The sequence below is a fragment of the Ailuropoda melanoleuca genome, chromosome 12, assembly GCF_002007445.2.
Source record: "Ailuropoda melanoleuca isolate Jingjing chromosome 12, ASM200744v2, whole genome shotgun sequence".
NCBI classification, from domain to species: domain Eukaryota; kingdom Metazoa; phylum Chordata; class Mammalia; order Carnivora; family Ursidae; genus Ailuropoda; species Ailuropoda melanoleuca.
Genome location: NC_048229.1, coordinates 27,848,290 through 27,866,685, shown reverse-complemented (window position 1 = coordinate 27,866,685; position 18,396 = coordinate 27,848,290). Strand labels below are relative to the sequence as shown.

The 18,396-nt window shown below is 41.0% G+C and overlaps 2 protein-coding genes across 2 annotated transcripts in view; one reads left to right on the top strand and one right to left on the bottom strand.

Annotated features, from left to right (window-relative positions):
* LOC105234925 (zinc finger protein 850) overlaps window positions 1-18,396 on the bottom strand; it is a 265,552-nt gene that overhangs the window by 127,387 nt on the left and 119,769 nt on the right.
* LOC100481534 (zinc finger protein 420) overlaps window positions 1-18,396 on the top strand; it is a 57,453-nt gene that overhangs the window by 15,252 nt on the left and 23,805 nt on the right. The window contains 2 exon segments of the mRNA XM_034639072.1: window positions 4,101-5,296; window positions 9,582-9,586. Of these exon segments, the coding sequence (XP_034494963.1) occupies window positions 4,101-5,296; window positions 9,582-9,586 (1,201 nt within the window).

Here is an 18,396-nt window from a genome sequence, read left to right as displayed (position 1 = left end):
CACTGGCCTGAAGGATGTCGTAGGACACATCACTGGGTTTTCTAACATACAGAGAAAAAAATGCCAGGGTGAAAGAATTTTTCCCAAACAAAACAGGCAGATAAAGCCAGGGCTGGAGATCTAATGGAAACAGATAGGAGTAACTTGCTTGACGGAGAATTTAAGGCAACAATCATAAGGATACTCAAAGGGTTGAGAAAAGAATAGTGAGAACTTTACCACAGAGATAAGAGTTAAAAGATAATTGGGGTGCTTGGGTGGCTTACTCGGTTAAACCACTGATTCTTTGTCTGCCCAGGTCTTGATCTCAGGGTCCTGGGATCCAGCCTCAAGTCATGCTCTGCACTCAGTGTGATGCCTGCTTGTGATTCCTTCTCTCTGTCTCCCTCTGCAGCTCCCACTCATACTCTTGTGATCTCGTTCTCTCTCAGATATATAAATCTTTTTAAAGAATCAAACATGAACGATGCAATAAGTGAGATCAGAAACAGGCTCGATGTAATGAGAACACGGGAAGAAGCAGAAGAATGACTTTTCATATAGAAGGCAAAGTGAGGGAAAATAATGAATCTGCGCAAAAGAGGGAGGGAGAGAAATCATGCAACACAGGACTTAAGGAACTTACTGACTCCAGCAAATGTAGTAAGATTCCTAGGTCTTGGGCTTTTCTGTGCTGGGAGAGTATTGATTCCGAATTCAACTTTACTTCTTGTTAACTGGTCTAAGGAGATTTACCGTTTCTTTGGTTCAGTGTTCCTTATTCAGTCTTAATAACTTGTCTATTTTTAGGAATTACCTGGGTTTCTCTTCTAAGTTACCTGATTTGTTAATATATAATGGTTTATGTAGTTAAAGCATTGCCACTTTTACTTATTTTGTTTTTTAAAATGGGCATTACTTTCAATGTTCTGTTAGTGTTAATCTGGTATCTATTTTATTTATTTCAGAATTTTCTTTTTTTTTTTTTTAAAGATTTTATTTATTTATTTGACAGTGAGAGACAGAGAGGGAACACAGCAGGGGGAGTGGGAGAGGGAGAAGCAGGCTTCCTGCTGAGCAGGGAGCCCAATATGGGGCTCGATCCCAGGACGCTGGGATCATGACCTGAGCTGAAGGCAGACGCTTAATGACTGAGCCACCCAGGAACACTATTTCAGAATTTTCTGTGTTATTTCGTTCCTCTACCAAATTTCACCTAAGGTTCTTCCTTTTCTAGTTCTTCTGGTGGAAGTTGTTTATTCCAAAATTTTTCTTAACTCTGTATTGTATAATATTTTAAAAAATTGAAAATGGAAAGTATAGTAGGGAAAAAACTGACAGAAATAAATAATACAAACAATAACCAAAAAACCAATGAAAAAATTAAAATAAAATGTCTTACGGAATTCTATAACCATGTCCTTTGTGAAGAGAGATAATTTTACTGTTTCTTTTTCAATTTGTATTCCTTCTGTGTATTTTTAGTTGCATAATTGTTCTGATTAGAATGTCCAGTACTATATTCAAAGGCAGTGGTACGGTCACTTCTTTACCTTGTTTCTGTTCATAGAGGAGAAGCTTGAAGTCTTTTACTATTGAATATGTTAGATTTTAGCTTTTCATACATGCATGGCCATCAGTAGGTCAAGGGTTTTCCTTCTCTCTCTACTCTGTTTCTAACATGACATACTGTCCAATACGCCCACATTTGTATTCTGTCTCACTTAATATGATCATGTCATTTTTGATCTTCATTCTGTTAATGTGGGCTCTTCCATTTATGGTTTTGCATATGTTGGAACACCCTTAATTCCAGGGTGATTTCCCCCTTGATTACCTTGTAAAATAGGGAAATGTGCTTTTTTTTTTTTTAAGATTTTATTTTTATTTATGTGACAGAGAGACAGCTAGTGAGAGAGGGAACACAGCAGGGGAGAGGGAGAGAAAGAAGCAGGCTCCCAGCAGAGGAGCCTGATGTGGGACTCGATCCCAGAATGCCGGGATCACGCCCTGAGCTGAAGGCAGACACTTAACGACTGAGCCACCCAGGCGCCCCAGGAAATGTGCTTTTGATGCATTTTGTTCTATTTTATTGTGGACTTTGAGTGAATATTCCCCACAGGTTGTAGTCTGTAACCTTCTTTACTTGCCCTGTCTTCCTCTGGCTTGGATAACCTGGTAATGCTGGTACCCCAAAGAGAGTGTTTTGCTAATTTCTGTCATCTTCACTCCTTGGATATATTTGAGGAGATTTGAAATACTTTCTCCTTAAGTGTCCCTTTGAATATCCATTGAATTCATCTGGCACACGATCTTTCTTTGTTAAGATTTTTTTGTTTTTGTTTTTGTTTTTAAAGATTTTATTTATTTATTTGACAGAGAGAGAGAGAGAGATAGCCAGAGAGAGAGGGAACATAAGCAGTGGGAATGGGAGTGGAAGAGGCAGGATGCAAGCAGAGCAGGGAGCCTGATGCAGGGCTTGATCCCAAGACCCTGGGATCAGGCCCTGAGCCAAAGGCAGATGCCTAATGACCGAGGCACCCAGGCGGCTCTGTTTTTCTTTTTCTTTTTCTTTTTTTTTTAATGCCTCCTTCATTTCTGTTTCATGGTTGTAAATGAGTTGTGATTTTTTTATACTTCTGACTGGTGGAGTCTAAATTGTTACGCCTTTTTTGAAATTTATACTCATTTTTTGGTATCAATTTGTGGGCACTGATTATCCATCATTGCCTCTTATAATTACTTTTATTTCTATGGTCAGTTATACTGTGTCTGTTTTTGCTTCTTCACCTCTTATTTTAGTTGGTCTTTTCTCTTTTATTCTTAATTTAGTTAGTGGGCTGCCAATGTTGTTGATCTTTTCTGACAAACAACTATTCCTATTGTCGATATGTTCCTATTTTTACTATATCCTATTTTGATCATTTCACCTTTCTGTTTAAATATCCATCATTCTACTCATCTTGGGCTCATGTGACACTTTTCCTGATTGTTAGAGATACAGGAAAGTGATTTGTGCTGCACCATGACAATAAGAAAGAATTATTTATTAGGATATGTGGTCAGTATGTTGTATGCAATGTTATGTGTCCATGGAGATGTGAAGTCCTGATGATTCCTTCTCAGGCATCTTTCTGACATTGTCTGAATGACTTGAAGCATCTATATTAGAAGTCATCAATATATTCATCTGAAAGTAATAACTGTAATCATTTTACTTTTATTTGATATCTTTCAGCTGTATCTTCACATGACACCCAGAGTTTCCTGCTAATGCCAAGCATAGAAGGTTCTTCCCAAAAAGTATCAATGTATAGATACAAAAATAGTGCTGTTGAGATTTTACACTTAAGTACAGACTGGGACAATAATGGGGAGAGTGAATGGCATCATGGATTTCCTGGAGGACAGACCCAAATCAAGACAATTGCCCTTAATAAGAATCTCACTGTCCCAAACTGTGAAGGATATAAAACATTGTGGAAAACCTCCCTTTTTGAATCAGCTGTTTCTGCAAAGCAGTGTGTTTCTGTAAGCAAAAGCTCTAACCAGATATTCAGAGATACTTATTTGTGGATAGACAGTTTGGAAAATCTGGAAAGTTACTTTTTCCATGCTGAAAATGATTATTTGAACCATTTTGAGGATTGTATTGGCTTGACCTTCCAATCAAAGATTTCTGATAATCAGAGATTTAGAAATGAAGAACAAAGTGCGAAGTGGGGTCCATATGAGAGGTGCTTCACTGAGGGGTCAACCCTACAGAATTACCAGAGCCCTTTCAATGGAGACAGAAGTGCTCAATGCAATGAATCTGAGAAAACATTTAACCAGGGCTCCAATGTTCATAGATGTGTGAAGACTTGGTTTCCAGAGAACCATTATGAATGTCATAAATCTGGGGAAGGCTTTAATAAAACATGTAACTTTATTATACGTAAGAGTCTCCCTTTGGGAGAGAATCCTCATGAGTATAATGAATGTGGGAACGCTCTTAACCAGTCCTCCAGTGTTGGTGATGATCAGAGAATTGATGAGGGAAGAAACCCATTGAGATGTAGTAAACCAGAGACAGTATTTAGTCAATCATCAAGACTAAATATAAATAAGATTATCCCCAGGGGAGAGAAAACTTACATTTTTAAGGAATGTGGTAAATCCTTTGACTGCCACGTATCACTATCTCAGCATCAGGGAGTTCATTCTGGAGAGGAAATATATAAATGTGAAGAATGTGGTAAAACTTTTAAGGACTGTTCATCACTAAATAGACATAGGCAAGTCCATACTGGAGAGAAATCTCACCAATGTAAAGAATGTGGCAAGTCCTTTAAGTGGCTCTCAAAGCTTAGTAATCATCAGAGAATTCATACTGGAGAGAAACCTTACAAATGCCAAGAATGTGGCAAGGCCTTTAAATGGCCCTCATACCTTACTCAACATCACAGAATTCATACTGGAGAGAAACCTTACAAATGTCAAGAATGTGGGAAGGCCTTTAACCAAAGCTCCAAGCTTACTCAACACCACCGAATTCATACTGGAGAGAAACCCTACAAATGTCAAGAATGTGGCAAGGCCTTTATCCACCACAAAACCCTCATTCAGCATCACAGTATTCATACTGGAGAGAAACCTTACAAATGTAATGAATGTGGCAAGGACTTTAACTGGCCCTCAGTCCTTACTGAACATCAGAGAATTCATACTGGAGAGAAACCTTACAAATGTCAAGAATGTGGCAAGGCCTTTAAATGGCCCTCGGACCTTACTCAACATCAGAGAATTCATACAGGAGAGAAACCTTACAAATGTCAAGAATGTGGCAAGGCCTTTAACCAAAGCTCCAAGCTTACTCAGCATCACCGAATTCATACTGGAGAGAAACCTTACAAATGTCAAGAATGTGGGAAGGCCTTTAACCACCACAAAACCCTCATTCAACATCACAGAATTCATACTGGAGAGAAACCTTACAAATGTAATGAATGTGGCAAGGACTTTAACTGGCCCTCAGTCCTTATTCAACATCAGAGAATTCATACTGGAGAGAAACCTTACAAATGTCAAGAATGTGGCAAGGTCTTAAGTAGGCATTTAAGTCTTACTCGACATCAGAGAATTCATACAGGAGAGAAACCTTATAAATGTCAAGAATGTGGCAAGGCCTTTAGGAGGCGCTCAACCCTTAGTCAGCACAATAGAACTCATACTGGAGAGAAACCTTACAAGTGTCAAGAATGTGGTAAGGCTTTTTGCAGCCGCTCAGTCCTTACTAAACATCACAGAATTCATACGAGGTAGAAACCTTACCAATGTAAAGAATGTGAGAAAACGTTTAAAGAATACATACCCCTTACTGCACATCAAAGAATTCATATTGGACGATAACCTTAACGAATATAACGAATGTGGCAAGGACTTTGACCAGCCTGAACACCTTACTAAACATAGAATTCATACTGGAATGAAACCTGACAAATGTAAGGAATGTGAGAAAACACTTAAGCACTGCTTACCCCTTATGCCTTAGCAGAGATTGCATATAGGAGAGTCACTATACAAACGTAAAGAATGTGTACAACTTCTCACCGGAAGTGTCAACTTATTTAACATCACAGTTACCATGTAGGAGCAAAACTGTACCTTTTCTGGAATTCAGTCCTTCCTCAATATCACAAAATGCATACTAGATTCAAACCCTTGGAACATAATGTGGAAAGACCTTCATTTTACTACACACTAGAGCAAGCACCAGAGAGTGCATTAAAGTAAGTAAATTGAAAGATACGAATGTTTAGAAAACTATTTAATTGAACATCAAATGCCAATAAATGTTACAGAAATCAAGTAAAAGGAATACGTTATTCACTATTCAGATATTACTCTGTATGAAATAGTTCTTATAAGGAAAAATCAAACTTGAACACTTAGAAAATGTATATGCCATTATATTTCAACAGTTTTAGTGGACCATTGTACATATATATAATTAATTTCAATATGAGGTTTTTTTATTTCTTACATCAGCCCTATTTGATATTTGTGACTAACAATATTAATGTATTTTACTCTGAAATCACTTCAGAAAATTCTTTCATTCCTATTGTGTAAGACCATGAGCCTGATTGTTGCTACATAAATGATACTAGACACCCTGCCACATTTGGTGGGACTCCTGTATCCCTAATTTTCCATGGAATATGAAGGACAGTATAATATATAACGTACAAAGTCAGTCTCAATGGAGATGCTGCTTATGGTTATAACATTGATGCAAGTTACCATAGGTGTTCAGAAGACATTCTTCTCCATATATTAAAACTAAAGAACTTCCTCCAATTAGAAATACAAGGTTTTACTAATTGTTCTTTAAGGAAAACGTGGTGGCAGTTTAGTAAACTACCCATGTATCTTCATAAGTGCCGTCCTTAGAGAGTATGACTTGATGTGGTTGAAAGGAAGAAATCCTGACAGATAACTGAAAGTGGATAGCTGTCTCTTCCCTACAATGCCATGCAGTTGTACATACACATGTCTTAAGAATGACCTCAGTCTTGAAGTGGATGGAAATCAGTACTCCCACATTCTTCTAACAACTTGAATGCTTTTTCACGTGTGTATTCTGTATTTTGAATGGTGATAATAGACTGGATTTGAAATGCATAACTTAGTCTTTGTGTGAACTTAATACATTTTCTTTTTTTTAAATAATATTTATTTTGTTATATTAGTCACCATACAGTACATCCCCAGTTCTTGATGCAATGTTCCATGATTCATTACTTGCATATAACACCCAGTGCACCATGCAATATGTGCCCTCCGTAATACCCATCACCGGCCTTAATACATTTTCATTAATAAAACTTACTGGTTTTTAATGTATTGACATGGATGTGTAACGAATGATGTGTATCCTTCCTCCAGTGTTAACCTCTCTCATTTAAGGTTGTAGGTGACTTTTGGAATCAATCACCTATTTGGTAATGGAGTAGAATAATATACCTAGGAATCCATTTGCTCTGGTCTGAAGGTTTAAGTGATGTGTGACTATTTTTGCCTAGTCTGTCATGATTTTCTCCTCTTTGTGAATACCAGGATATTATTACAGGTATATTACAGAGATATGTCACGTGGAGGTATTGTTGAAGTCTTAGCTCACATACTCCATGATCCTGCTGCTTGGCATCCATTCTGTGTAGCCACTAGTTTTGCAGGGGCCTTGCACTGACAGGAGTCCTTCTCACTGTGCATTCCTGAGACAAAGCACTACAGTCACAAGTTAAGGGAACTTCTGATACGACATCTGCAATCCATCCTCGTGAGCCACTGTCTCTCCTTTCCCCCTATGCTTTCCCTCCCCTGTCCCTTAGAGAAGACTCCCACAGAGCTTCCCTAAACCTGTTGTAGTTGGAATGGCATGTTCTGGACCTAGCCTTGGGACTCTAAAGCACTGCACCGTGGCCCCAAATTAAAGTATGTGCCCCACTTCGTACACTGAGGTGGTGTTTTGATGTGAAGTACACATGTGAAGTACATATGCGCATATGACCACGCTACATGTGTAATAAATACCCCTAAGAAAGAGACATCCATCCCAATAGGAGTGATATGGTAGCCCAGGTAAGAGGTAGAAAATATCTAAGATGAAGAACGAGCATGTGGAGGAGGACAACTGTCCCAAGTTGCCCAACTGACTCCCTGGATGTAGGAGAACTTGTACGTGTTTCTTGTCCTAGTTCTCTCCAAATCTCCAGTTGTATTTTCCTCGTTTTGGTTCCCAGCTCCATAGGCACCACAACTGTTCTTTTTTGCCCGTGTTGTGGAGACAGCGTCTGCAGTAAAAGCTTAATAGGGATTAGAGAGCTGGAAGGCCAATGGGTATGTATGCGGATTTTGAGCATGGGGATGTGGGATGTGAATCTAAGTAAACTTTGATGAAGGCAGCATCCTTACAAAGAGAAGACCTATTAAAAGGAAATGTAAAGAAGTCTTTGCAATGTGGGGAGGGATACAGACGTGGCTCCCTTTAGTGACTTCAGAGGCAGAGACAGCTCTTGGTGGTGTCATCTGATGAATACATGTAATGGGGAAAACGAACTGGCAAATGTGGGTTTCTCCAGAGTAGGGAAGTCCAGCTTTATCTTGATGATTTGATTGATCTGTGTCCTACTGAGGACTAACGCTGTTGGATGTCAGTGATTGCTGTATTTTCCCGGGCCTAGGTCAGTGACAGGGATGGAGGAGGGTAGTGGATGGTGCAACCATTTGAGCATAGCTCTAAAGTGTCACCTGGTATCATGTTGGAGATGAAGAAGTCTTCTGGACCGTGCCATAGACCGGATTGGCAAGTGTGTGCTGTGGTTGCCCCCAAGCACTCGTGTCCCCGGTAGGTAACCCCAGGCAAGGTAAGATGCACTGTAGTTGGGTGACCTTTCAGGGAAGCTGCTTTGCTGCTGTGTGGGACCTTCCTCCCTTTCTTCAGTGCCGTAATGAGTATAGTCCCATGCTCTGGCTCTTTGCATGGCTCGGATTTGTTGGAGGAGCAATTCAGCAGTGAGAGGCAGTAAGCATTTCTGCCTCAAACAGTACATCCCATGTTCATTGACTCCTCAATGAATAAGGAAGATATATCTATATCTATATCTATATATCTTTTTTTTTTGTTTGAAAGGAATATGTATCACCCTACAAGGAATTAAATCTTGCCTTTCACAACAACATGAATGGAGCTAGGAAATATTTTGCTATGTGAAATAAGGCAGAGAAAGACAAGCATCATATGATTTCACTCATATTTGGAATTCAAAAAACAAAACGAGTGAGCAACAGGTAAAAAAGAAATGGAGAGGCAAACCAAGAAACAGACTCTTAACTTTCGAGAACAACCCAATGGTTGCCAGACTGGAGTTTGGTAGGTGGATGCATTAAATAAGTGATGGGAATTAAGTACTGGCCCTGTGATGAGCACAGAGTGTTATATGGAATTGTACAATCACTATTATACAGCTTAAACAAGCATTAACTAAGTGGAATGTAAAGAAAAACCTTAGGAAGTATCGTGTTTTATAGATCTAAGAAATTTTTTGTTTTAGATTGCCTAACTTGCAGTAGTTGCACAAAACACACCTTGGCAAACAAATGGAAACATTTACCTTTTCTCCCTTCCTGATTCTTCCCAAATTCAGAAACTCTCAGTTACAGTGACCTAACTCCAGGGACTGAACTGCCTCCAACTTCATACTTTGCAAGGGCAAAAGGCAATCAATCTTTTAGCCCAACCCCCAGGATCCTGTAAGTTTCCTTTAAGATACAAAAACTCCTTTGGAAACTTCCTTTATCTCTCCGTCCTAAGACACATGTTGGCAATCATTTTCCAAACATACGACCCACTGATATACATCTGAAGGGTCTCATGACTGAGTTTTTACTAAACAGTAATAAATGACCCTTACTAACAATAGCTAGCCCCCTCAAGGTCCTGGAAACCTTGTTTCTTGAATACCTGGGACACTTAAGCGATCTCCAACAACTTTCCAACTAGAAAGTAGATAATGGGACACTTCTCTTGGCCCCCGTGCGGCTCTTTCTGCCCACAGGTCCTGTCCTCCTACTTTTATAAAACCACATTTTTGCACTGAAGACCTCTTAAGAATTCTTTCTTTGCCATCATTTGTACTCTGATGTCTTTCCTAAATCATCTATTGGGAAGAGAATTGATACCAGAAATTAACTTTTTAGATCATAAAGGGTTGACTGCAAGGAGTGGTAAGCCATTGTTTGACATACATTTCCTCCTATTTCCTGTGAATATAAACCCGCTGTTTTGAAATTCTAAATCCCTACCTCCCTATGTCACAGTGGCAAGTAAGCTTCAGTCACCTGTCTTTATGCCTCATGTCTTTCAGTTTCCCATAATTAAGATTTTTATTTATCTCATTAAACTGTCTCACATCATTTTAATTATCCACTGACCAAAGAATTGAGAATGGAGCAAGAAAGACAAGTTTTCCTCTCCTAACATTCATTTCTCTTGTATGAACTGACCTCCATGCTTCAGACCCAAAATATAATGTGATGACAAAGTTGGGGATAAAGAGGAACAGTATTGCTTTGCCAGCAAAGGAGGCCACAGCGGGTCAGGGCCTTCAAAACTGCAAGCCCCCACCCAGAGCCAGGGTCTGGGCTTTTGTAGGGAAATGCAGGATCTAGCCGGTTTCCACAGGCATTGTGTCTGTGCTACCAGCCCTGTCAGGATGGAATCAGGTTCCTGGAACAAAGGGCTGAGAAGGGAAGAGGGGCGGTTTGCATAGGGGAGGTTTGGAGGGGAGAGGGAAAATGTTACCTCCTTTGAAATGGAGTCTCCCTGAAGCATTAATGCAGCCATTTTCTTTGTTGTTCAACTTTACGCTTTTACGTGGTTTCCATTTCAGTCACCAAGACAACAATAGGAAGACCCCTTCATATTTTACAGTGAGAAACCACTCAATATTTTCTAGAATGGGTAAAATAATGAAAACGGGTAAAACACCAAATTTCAGGGAGAATGTTGAGGAATTAGAATTCTCATATATTGCTGGTAGTATGGTAAAATTGCATTGTTTCAAAAACTGTTTTGCGGTTACTTAGGAAAATAAACATTTACCTCCTGATGGTGAACATTTTGTCACTCTAAAGTACGTCTCTGGCCTGAAGATCATAATAGGCTATTATTTTAAAATTAAGGGCAGATAAAGGAGAAGCTCTGAAACAGGCTGTTTCCCTTTGTGAGAGACATTTGCATTTATAAGGGAAAGCTCCATTTGTAAGGGTGTCTTCCTCTGTGTAGCAGAAAGAGGGAGAATAAGTCAATCTCCAGAAATTCTGATCAGTGAAGAGGACGTGGATCTAAATGTGGTCACAACCACAGCCTTGGTTACTGTCCTTTGCCTGGTTACCTCCCCAAATGCTTCCCAATAGGGTCACGTGTGGAGTTCCAAAAAGGATCCTATCTGGCGGCCCCCCCCTCAGATTCTGTCCATTGGTTTGGGCGAAAACAGCAGTGTTGTGTTAATGAGGGCTCCGGGTGATTCTCTGTGAGGCCAGGGGTAAGCGCGAGGGTTTCAGGTTATTTTATGAGAGTTGAGAGCGGGCTTTGGTTCAAGGAGAGGTGACAGGGTCTCTGCTCCATGAGTCTGGGAGGGTCAGGTCTACGCAGCACACGGTTCCTCTGCTGTAGCTGAATTTGTGGGCGTCTGTGGGAGGGGAGCGCCCCCCCCCACCGCCACCCACCCGGAAAGCAGTTAAGGAAAATTCAGAGGTTGTTCTCCAAGTAGGTCAGAGTTTCTGACTAGCTCCTGACACAAAGGAGTAGGAAGTTGGGTATTTTCCGCATTTCAGGTTCGTACCTTCAGGGAAGCAGTTTTCAGGAGAAGAGGCTCTGTTGGGGGCTTTAAGGGCATTTTCTCCTGATGCTGCTGTGATTTCTCCACAAATATCTTGTGAGAAAGAAATTGGGAGGTCGCGGTGAAAGAAGAAATGGCCAGTTCTCAGGTAAGCCTGGTGTCCCAGGAGAGACTGTGTCATGTTTTTCTCCTTAGACTCCTTCTTTTAGAAATTGCAAATGTTGATTCCTCTAGTTCTGAAGTTTCTCTCTTACGTTTTCAGCTATATTTAAGATCTTCTCAGAAATGATACTCAAGGTCAGGTCTTTAGAACACTTTTCCCTGTATCCCAGAGCCTTCTCTCCTGTGTCTCCAAACATTTCTCATTTAGGTCCCATCTAGAGGCTTTATCGGCTCTGTGTAGACCAGGGTAAAAAAATGAAGAAATAAACTTGAAGGATTTGAGGTCCGGAATAACTTCGAAAGTTCTCTGAAAGAGAAGTGGGGGACGGGGGTGCTTGAGACTTGCTCTTTAGAATGTGAAACAGATATTCTATTTAAAACACACTAGAGTGGGAACTGGGGGCTCAGTCAGTTAATCCTGAGACTGTTGGTTTCAGCTCAGGTCATGATCTCAGGTCCTAGAACGGAGTTCTTCCTTTGCCTCCGTACTCAGAGGGGAGTCAGCTTGAGACTTTCTCCTTCTCCCTCTCCCCATCCCCTGTACTAATATGTAAATGAATCTTTAAATTAAATATATGAGCTATTACACGGAAACTGTGGTGTGTCAATGTGGTGTCTCTGCCGGTCAGATGGGGGCGCCAAACATGGGTCCTTGATAGGATGGAAGTCAAGTAGGATTGGAAAGAATTCACCTGAGGCAGAACCACGTTGTTAGAAGTTGCCTGAATCCACTGCAAGAGAGCAGCAGGCAGGACCGCAGAGGAGAGGCTGTCTGCAGGGAGCAGTGGGTGGGGTGGGGGCTGTGTTTAAAAGGGGAAGGTGAGGAGTTATGGGGACTTAAGGAATTTTCCCGTTTCTGGTCTCTGTTCCTGGTTGTCGGTAGCCCATTGGTTAGTTAGGGCCTATGGCTATGTTGAGGTGGGTCCCCTGTTGGGCCTGTCTGGACTCAGCCTGGGGGTCACTGGGGGACCTTTCTCCGTTCCTTTGCTCAAGGCTGCTTACCTAAAGCAGCCTCTGCAGAAACTGTAGGTGATTGAACTGTGTATATACCGACTGTGTTTTCATAATTAGATTTATATTCTGAATTCCTGTTTTCAGACCACAAGAAAACACCGATGTTGATGTGTCCTTTGGTGTGCCTTAGGCACTGAGATCAGTTTGTTTCCATACACCTGATGCTAACTGCTTTTATTGGCTTGGTGCTCTCTGCTAGATTCCTCCCCCCAAATGTTCATATTTTCCCTCTTATCATTTGTAGGGAACTTGGATGTACTCAGCGGTATGCAGAGACCATCACAGTTCAACTGGAAACTTCTTTGTTTGAGTTTCCCTTGCTTGTAGTTTCTTTTTTCTTCCTTTTTTTCTTTTTAAAGATTTTATTTATTTATTCGACAGAGATAGAGACAGCCAGCGAGAGAGGGAACACAAGCAGAGGGCGTGGGAGAGGAAGAAGCCGGCTCCCAGCGGAGGAGCCTGATGTGGGGCTCGATCCCATAACACCGGGATCACGCCCTGAGCCGAAGGCAGATGCTTAACCTCTGTGCCACCCAGGCACCCCTTTTCTTTCTTTTTTTTAAAGTTAAGATTTATTATTTGAGGGAGAAAGAGAGAGTACATGGATGGTGGTGGAGGGGGACAGGGGGAAGCAGACTCCCCACTGAGCGAGGAGCACAATGTGGGGCTCAATCCCAGGACCCTGGAAACAGGACCTGAGCTGAAGGCAGATACTTAACCAAGTGCCCTTGCTTGTAGTTTCTGAGGAGAACAAAGTCAAAACAAGTGTGGATAAAATAAAATTTCCTTCAAATTGCAGCCCTTTGATAAATATTTGAGACAGACTATGACATTCCTCATGGAATTCAGAACTGCCTTAATGTGAATGTTTTATTAGAGGGGAAAAACAACGTTAGCTTGACAATAACCAGAGCTCTGGATTTGGTTAAGTCCTCTTTAACATAAGAAAATCCTCTTGGAACCTCCTTTATCTGTCCCCCAAATATCTGTTGGCAATCATCCTCCACGCATTTCACCCACTGATAGATACCTGAAGGGTTTTGTTTTTTTTTTTTAAGATTTTATTTATTTATTTGAGAGAGAGAGAATGAGAGGGCGGAGGGTCAGAGGGAGAAGCAGACTCCCTGCTGAGCCGGGAGCCGGATGCAGGACTCAGTCCTGGGACTCCAGGATCATGACCTGAGCTGAAGGCAGTTGCTTAACCAACTGAGCCACCCAGGCGCCCCCCTGATGGTTATTATGACTGAGGTTTTCCTTAACAGTAGTAAGTGACCTTATCATGCCAGCTAGGCCCTCAAGGTCTTGGAAACCTTGCTTTCTAATTCCTGAGAGTTTGTCGCTGTTTCTAACCTATTTGTAAGGATAGAATGAGTTACTGTTCCTAACCCCAGTACAGCTCTTTCTACCCACGGGTTCTGTGCCTGTGTTTCAGTAAGACCGCATTTTTTGCACCAAAGACGTCTCAAGAATTCGTTCTTCATCATTCACTCCTGAACCCCTACATTTCACATCAGAAACATCTCAGGAATTCTTTTTGACCAGTGGCTCCTCTCCCACATCCCAACAGGTTGCACTGGACAAGGTGGGCTCTCCGCTCTGTGTAGTTGATATAGTTGACTTCTGGGAGTGAAAGTTCTCAGCCAGCCAGCCCTCTGTCCCATCGGTTTTTCTTTACTCCACACTCATGTCACGGAGAAGGAAAGGTCAGGGTTGGGTCTAGCTGGTGACATTAACTCCTTCTATCATCTTAGGGACCATTGTGAACTCTGCCAGTGGCCACTTGGTGACGGTGGTATTTCTTGCAGGGACTGCTGACATTCAGGGACGTGGCCATAGAATTCTCCCAGGAGGAGTGGCAATACCTGAGCCACACGCAGCGGGAGCTGTACAGGGACGTGATGCTGGAGAACTATGGACACCTCCTGTTCTTGGGTGAGGCTGACTCCTTCCAGATTTCCCAAGCCACACTCGGGGTTTCGTTCTTCCTGTGAAGACTGTCTCTTGGATGATTCCTCTTTGAATGACTGGAATTCAGATCCAGACAGAAAGGGAAATAAGTAGGGGTTTGTACATGCAGAGAAACATCTTCGTGATGTTTCATTTTCTGCTTTAGCTTCCCCTTCCTGAAGGGAACATCATCACTTCTGTAGATGAGTGGCAGTTCTAAACTTTAAGTGCCATAGCATGGGACTGCCCACATCTTCTTTTTTTTTTTCCTAAGATTTTTATTTCAGAGAGAGCGAGAGAGAGCATGAACGCGGTGAGGGACAGAAGGAGAAGCATACTCCCCTTTTAGCAGGGAGTCTGATGCAGGGCTCAATCCTGGGACTCGGGGATCATGACCTGAGCTGAAGGTGGATCCTTAACTGACTGAGCCACCCAGGTGCCCTGGCACTGCCCACATCTCAAGTTTACATTTCCACTCCTCATTACTGTGTCTACTACTTGGAAGTGAAGGTCAGAATGTGAATATAGAATATCCCTTCTGCCCCTTCTAAAGGGGCTGTTGGGGAACAGAATTTGGGGAACTATTGTCTAGAGTTCTGCAATGTCTTCTCTATTGTGCACAATCATGACTGAAAGTTCAATCCCCAGCAGTATTCATTTTCCTTTTATCTGATAAACAGGTTTCATTCTCTCAAAGCCAGACCTGATCATGTTTTTGGAGCAAGAGGAGCAGTTCTGGGATGTGAACAGAACCGGTAGGTTGGAATGAATGAGGAAGATGACAGAGGGGAGGTCCGAATGTAAAGGGGAAAGACCTTAAATTGTGGTCCCTGTAGCTCTCCTTGAATGAAAATGCATTTGAGAAGCCTAGTGTCATTTGTCGCCCTCTCACAGAGGGACATCTGCTATCCAACATTACAAAGCTGTTACACTCTCTAGGGATTCTCCTTCATATCCAGGGATGGTCCACCACATCCACAGGGAGGGCCAGGAGATTTCCTTGGGAGTTGGAGGGCCTCTGTAATCTTGAGAGTTTCTCCATTGCTTTGAGGTCCCTCACAAATCTCCCTGTTTCTGAAGATCTCTAGGCTCTGCCATTTCTATGTTCTGCTTTGAGTCGTGTCAGAAGCATGTCATGGCAGTCGTGGGCATCTTGGGGTTTGGTACAGAAATCCCTAGGAACACTGGAGACAGGTATCCCATGTTTTCTAGTTTATGCTTTCCAGTGTTACAGAGGCTTTAATCATAATTGTACAAAAGTGAGGCTCCGTAACTTCATCAGATAGCAGAGCACCTCCCTAATGTGAGACAATCTAATGCTTTATTTCTCTTCAAAAGTTCATTTTTTTCCGGGGCACCTGGGGGGCTCAGTTGTTAAGCATCTGCCTACGGCTCATGGCGTGATCCCAGGGTTCTGGAATTGAAGTAATAGTAGAAATGTCCACTATGTGTTCCATTCCTCTGTGAGATAATGTAATGTCTCTGTTTGTTTCCTAGAATTTCTACATAAACAACCCATGGGGGAGCTAGAACATTAGGACTCAACTTGTAGCCTTTTTTTTTTTTTTTTAAGATTTTATTTATTTGACAGAGACAGAGACAGCCAGCAAGAGAGGGAACACAAGCAGGGGGAGTGGGAGAGGAAGAAGCAGGCTCATAGCGGAGGAGCCTGATGTGGGGCTCGATCCCATAACTCAAGGATCATGCCCTGAGCCGAAGGCAGACGCTTAACCGCTGTGCCACCCAGGCGCCCCCAGAACTTGTAGCCTTTAATAAAGTCTCAGTTGATACCTTATTTATTAGTAGTTGCATCATTTTATAATTTTTCTTATATGAAGTTCTTGTGACTGTGTCACATGTGTTTTCACTTCTAAGTAGTTGTGTATAAGATTCATCTCTGCTTGCATTAAAAGTTCTGGTTGGACGTGGGCATGAGCTTTATAAGAAGTAAGGGACATAATTAGTAAAGTAACCATAGATTTTTTTAAAGATTTCATTTATTTGAACAAGAGAAAGAGAGAGTTGTGAGATCAAGCAGGGGAAGGGCAGAGGGAGAGGGAGAAGCAGATTTGCTGCTGAGCATGGAGCGGGCTCCATCCCAGGACCCTGAGATCAAGACCTGAGCCTAAGGCAGACGCTTAAGTGACTGAGCACCCCTATTTAAAAAAAACCTTTTGATCGGAAATGTAAGCAGAGAAAATCATTATGTTTTTCTTTACTTTCCTCAGAATTTAATCCCAAATGTTTAATTTATATACAGTAGCTGTCAAATTTTACAACTTTCATGGTCTTTATTAAGAAATGAAAGTGTCATTTGCTTGGTTTGAAAGAGTGGATTAAAGCCTTAAATTCTGTACAGAATGCGGAATATATTAATAATTTAATACATGTCTTTCATGCTTTTAAGTGCTTATTCATAAAATTTTCGTTTACACTTTTTATGATTGATTTTAATGACTATTCTTTACAATTTTATGGTCAGTGATGATATGCTAGTGAAATGCTTGTTTTTCATGGGTACATAGACACGTTTTAAAATTACAGTTGTATAGTTCTCCTTTTTTATAACCAATTTTTCTCTTTTTGGTAGAATTTCTTGGGCTATACTTTATCTTAATCTGGTTTGGTAATTGCATAATAATGTACTTCCTCTTGTCTGGGAGTTTCCACAATGCTAGTTAGCTGTGGTTTGGGTTTTACCTGTGTATTTTGTTACAGGAGGAGAATTTTCAGCTCAGTACATTTCAAGACCATGTGAGTATAACTCAAAAAAGAATGAGCTTTTTGTCAGTAAAATTATGTGTGTATTTGTCTGTATATCAAACATATATAACTGTTTGTGACTCCTGTCCATTTCTCTCCTTGGTTAGCGGTCAGTGAATGTTGTATTATGTCTAGGTGAGTTGTCACAATCATAGAATTAATTTCATTATTTATTGGTGAATTTTTATTCTCTTGGTACCATTCTCATTAACTTTTGTGTTTTCCGTACATATTTTCATTTTCGTTACCGTAGAGATTCCTTAAAACACTTAGAGGTAAAACAAACCAGTTAAAACGCACAGTGTCAGTAGCATACAGAACTCCTCTGCTTGCTATCTCCACCCTTGTACCCACATTATGTTACTGATATCACAAATTCTATTTTTTCATGTGGCATATTTTATTACCTGGATTTATGATTTTTATATGTTTATTTTTTAAAAATTCTGTACCAGAAACAAAAGTGACATGTGCTACCTAATTACTACACTACCAGTTTCTGTAATTGTGGAAATATTTATGTTTGGCCAAAAGCTTTCTGTTGTCATGTGATTTCAGTTACTGATTAAAATCCTTTTATGTCGTCTAGAGATAATTCCTTTAAGGTTTCTTGTAGGACAGGTCTACCAGTAAACTTAGAGGGGTTTTTATTTGGGAAAGTCTTCATTTCTGCATCTATGGAAAACAGTTTTGCCAGGTAAAGTATTTTCTTTGGCTATTTTTTGATCATTGAGTACTTCAATACATTGTCCCATGTATCCCATCTTATCATCAGATCTTTGGGAATGCCAATACTAACGTTGTATTGTAGGAGCTCTTTTTTTTTTTTTTTTTTAAGATTTTATTTATTTATTTGACAGAGGGAGACACAGAGAGAGAGGGAACACCAGCAGGGGGAGTGGGAGAGGAAGAAGCAGACTCCCCACTGAGCAGGGAGCCCTACCCGGAGCTCGATCCCAGAACCCTGGCATCATGACCTGAGCTGAGGCAGATGCTTAACCGGCTGAGGCACCCTGGTGCCCCACACCTGTGATTTTTGATAAGTTAATTACAAGGTGTCACTGTGTTCATGTCTTGACATTTATCCTACTAAGAATTTACCAAGCTTGAATTTGTCTCTTCTTTCTACATAGGTCACCCTCTC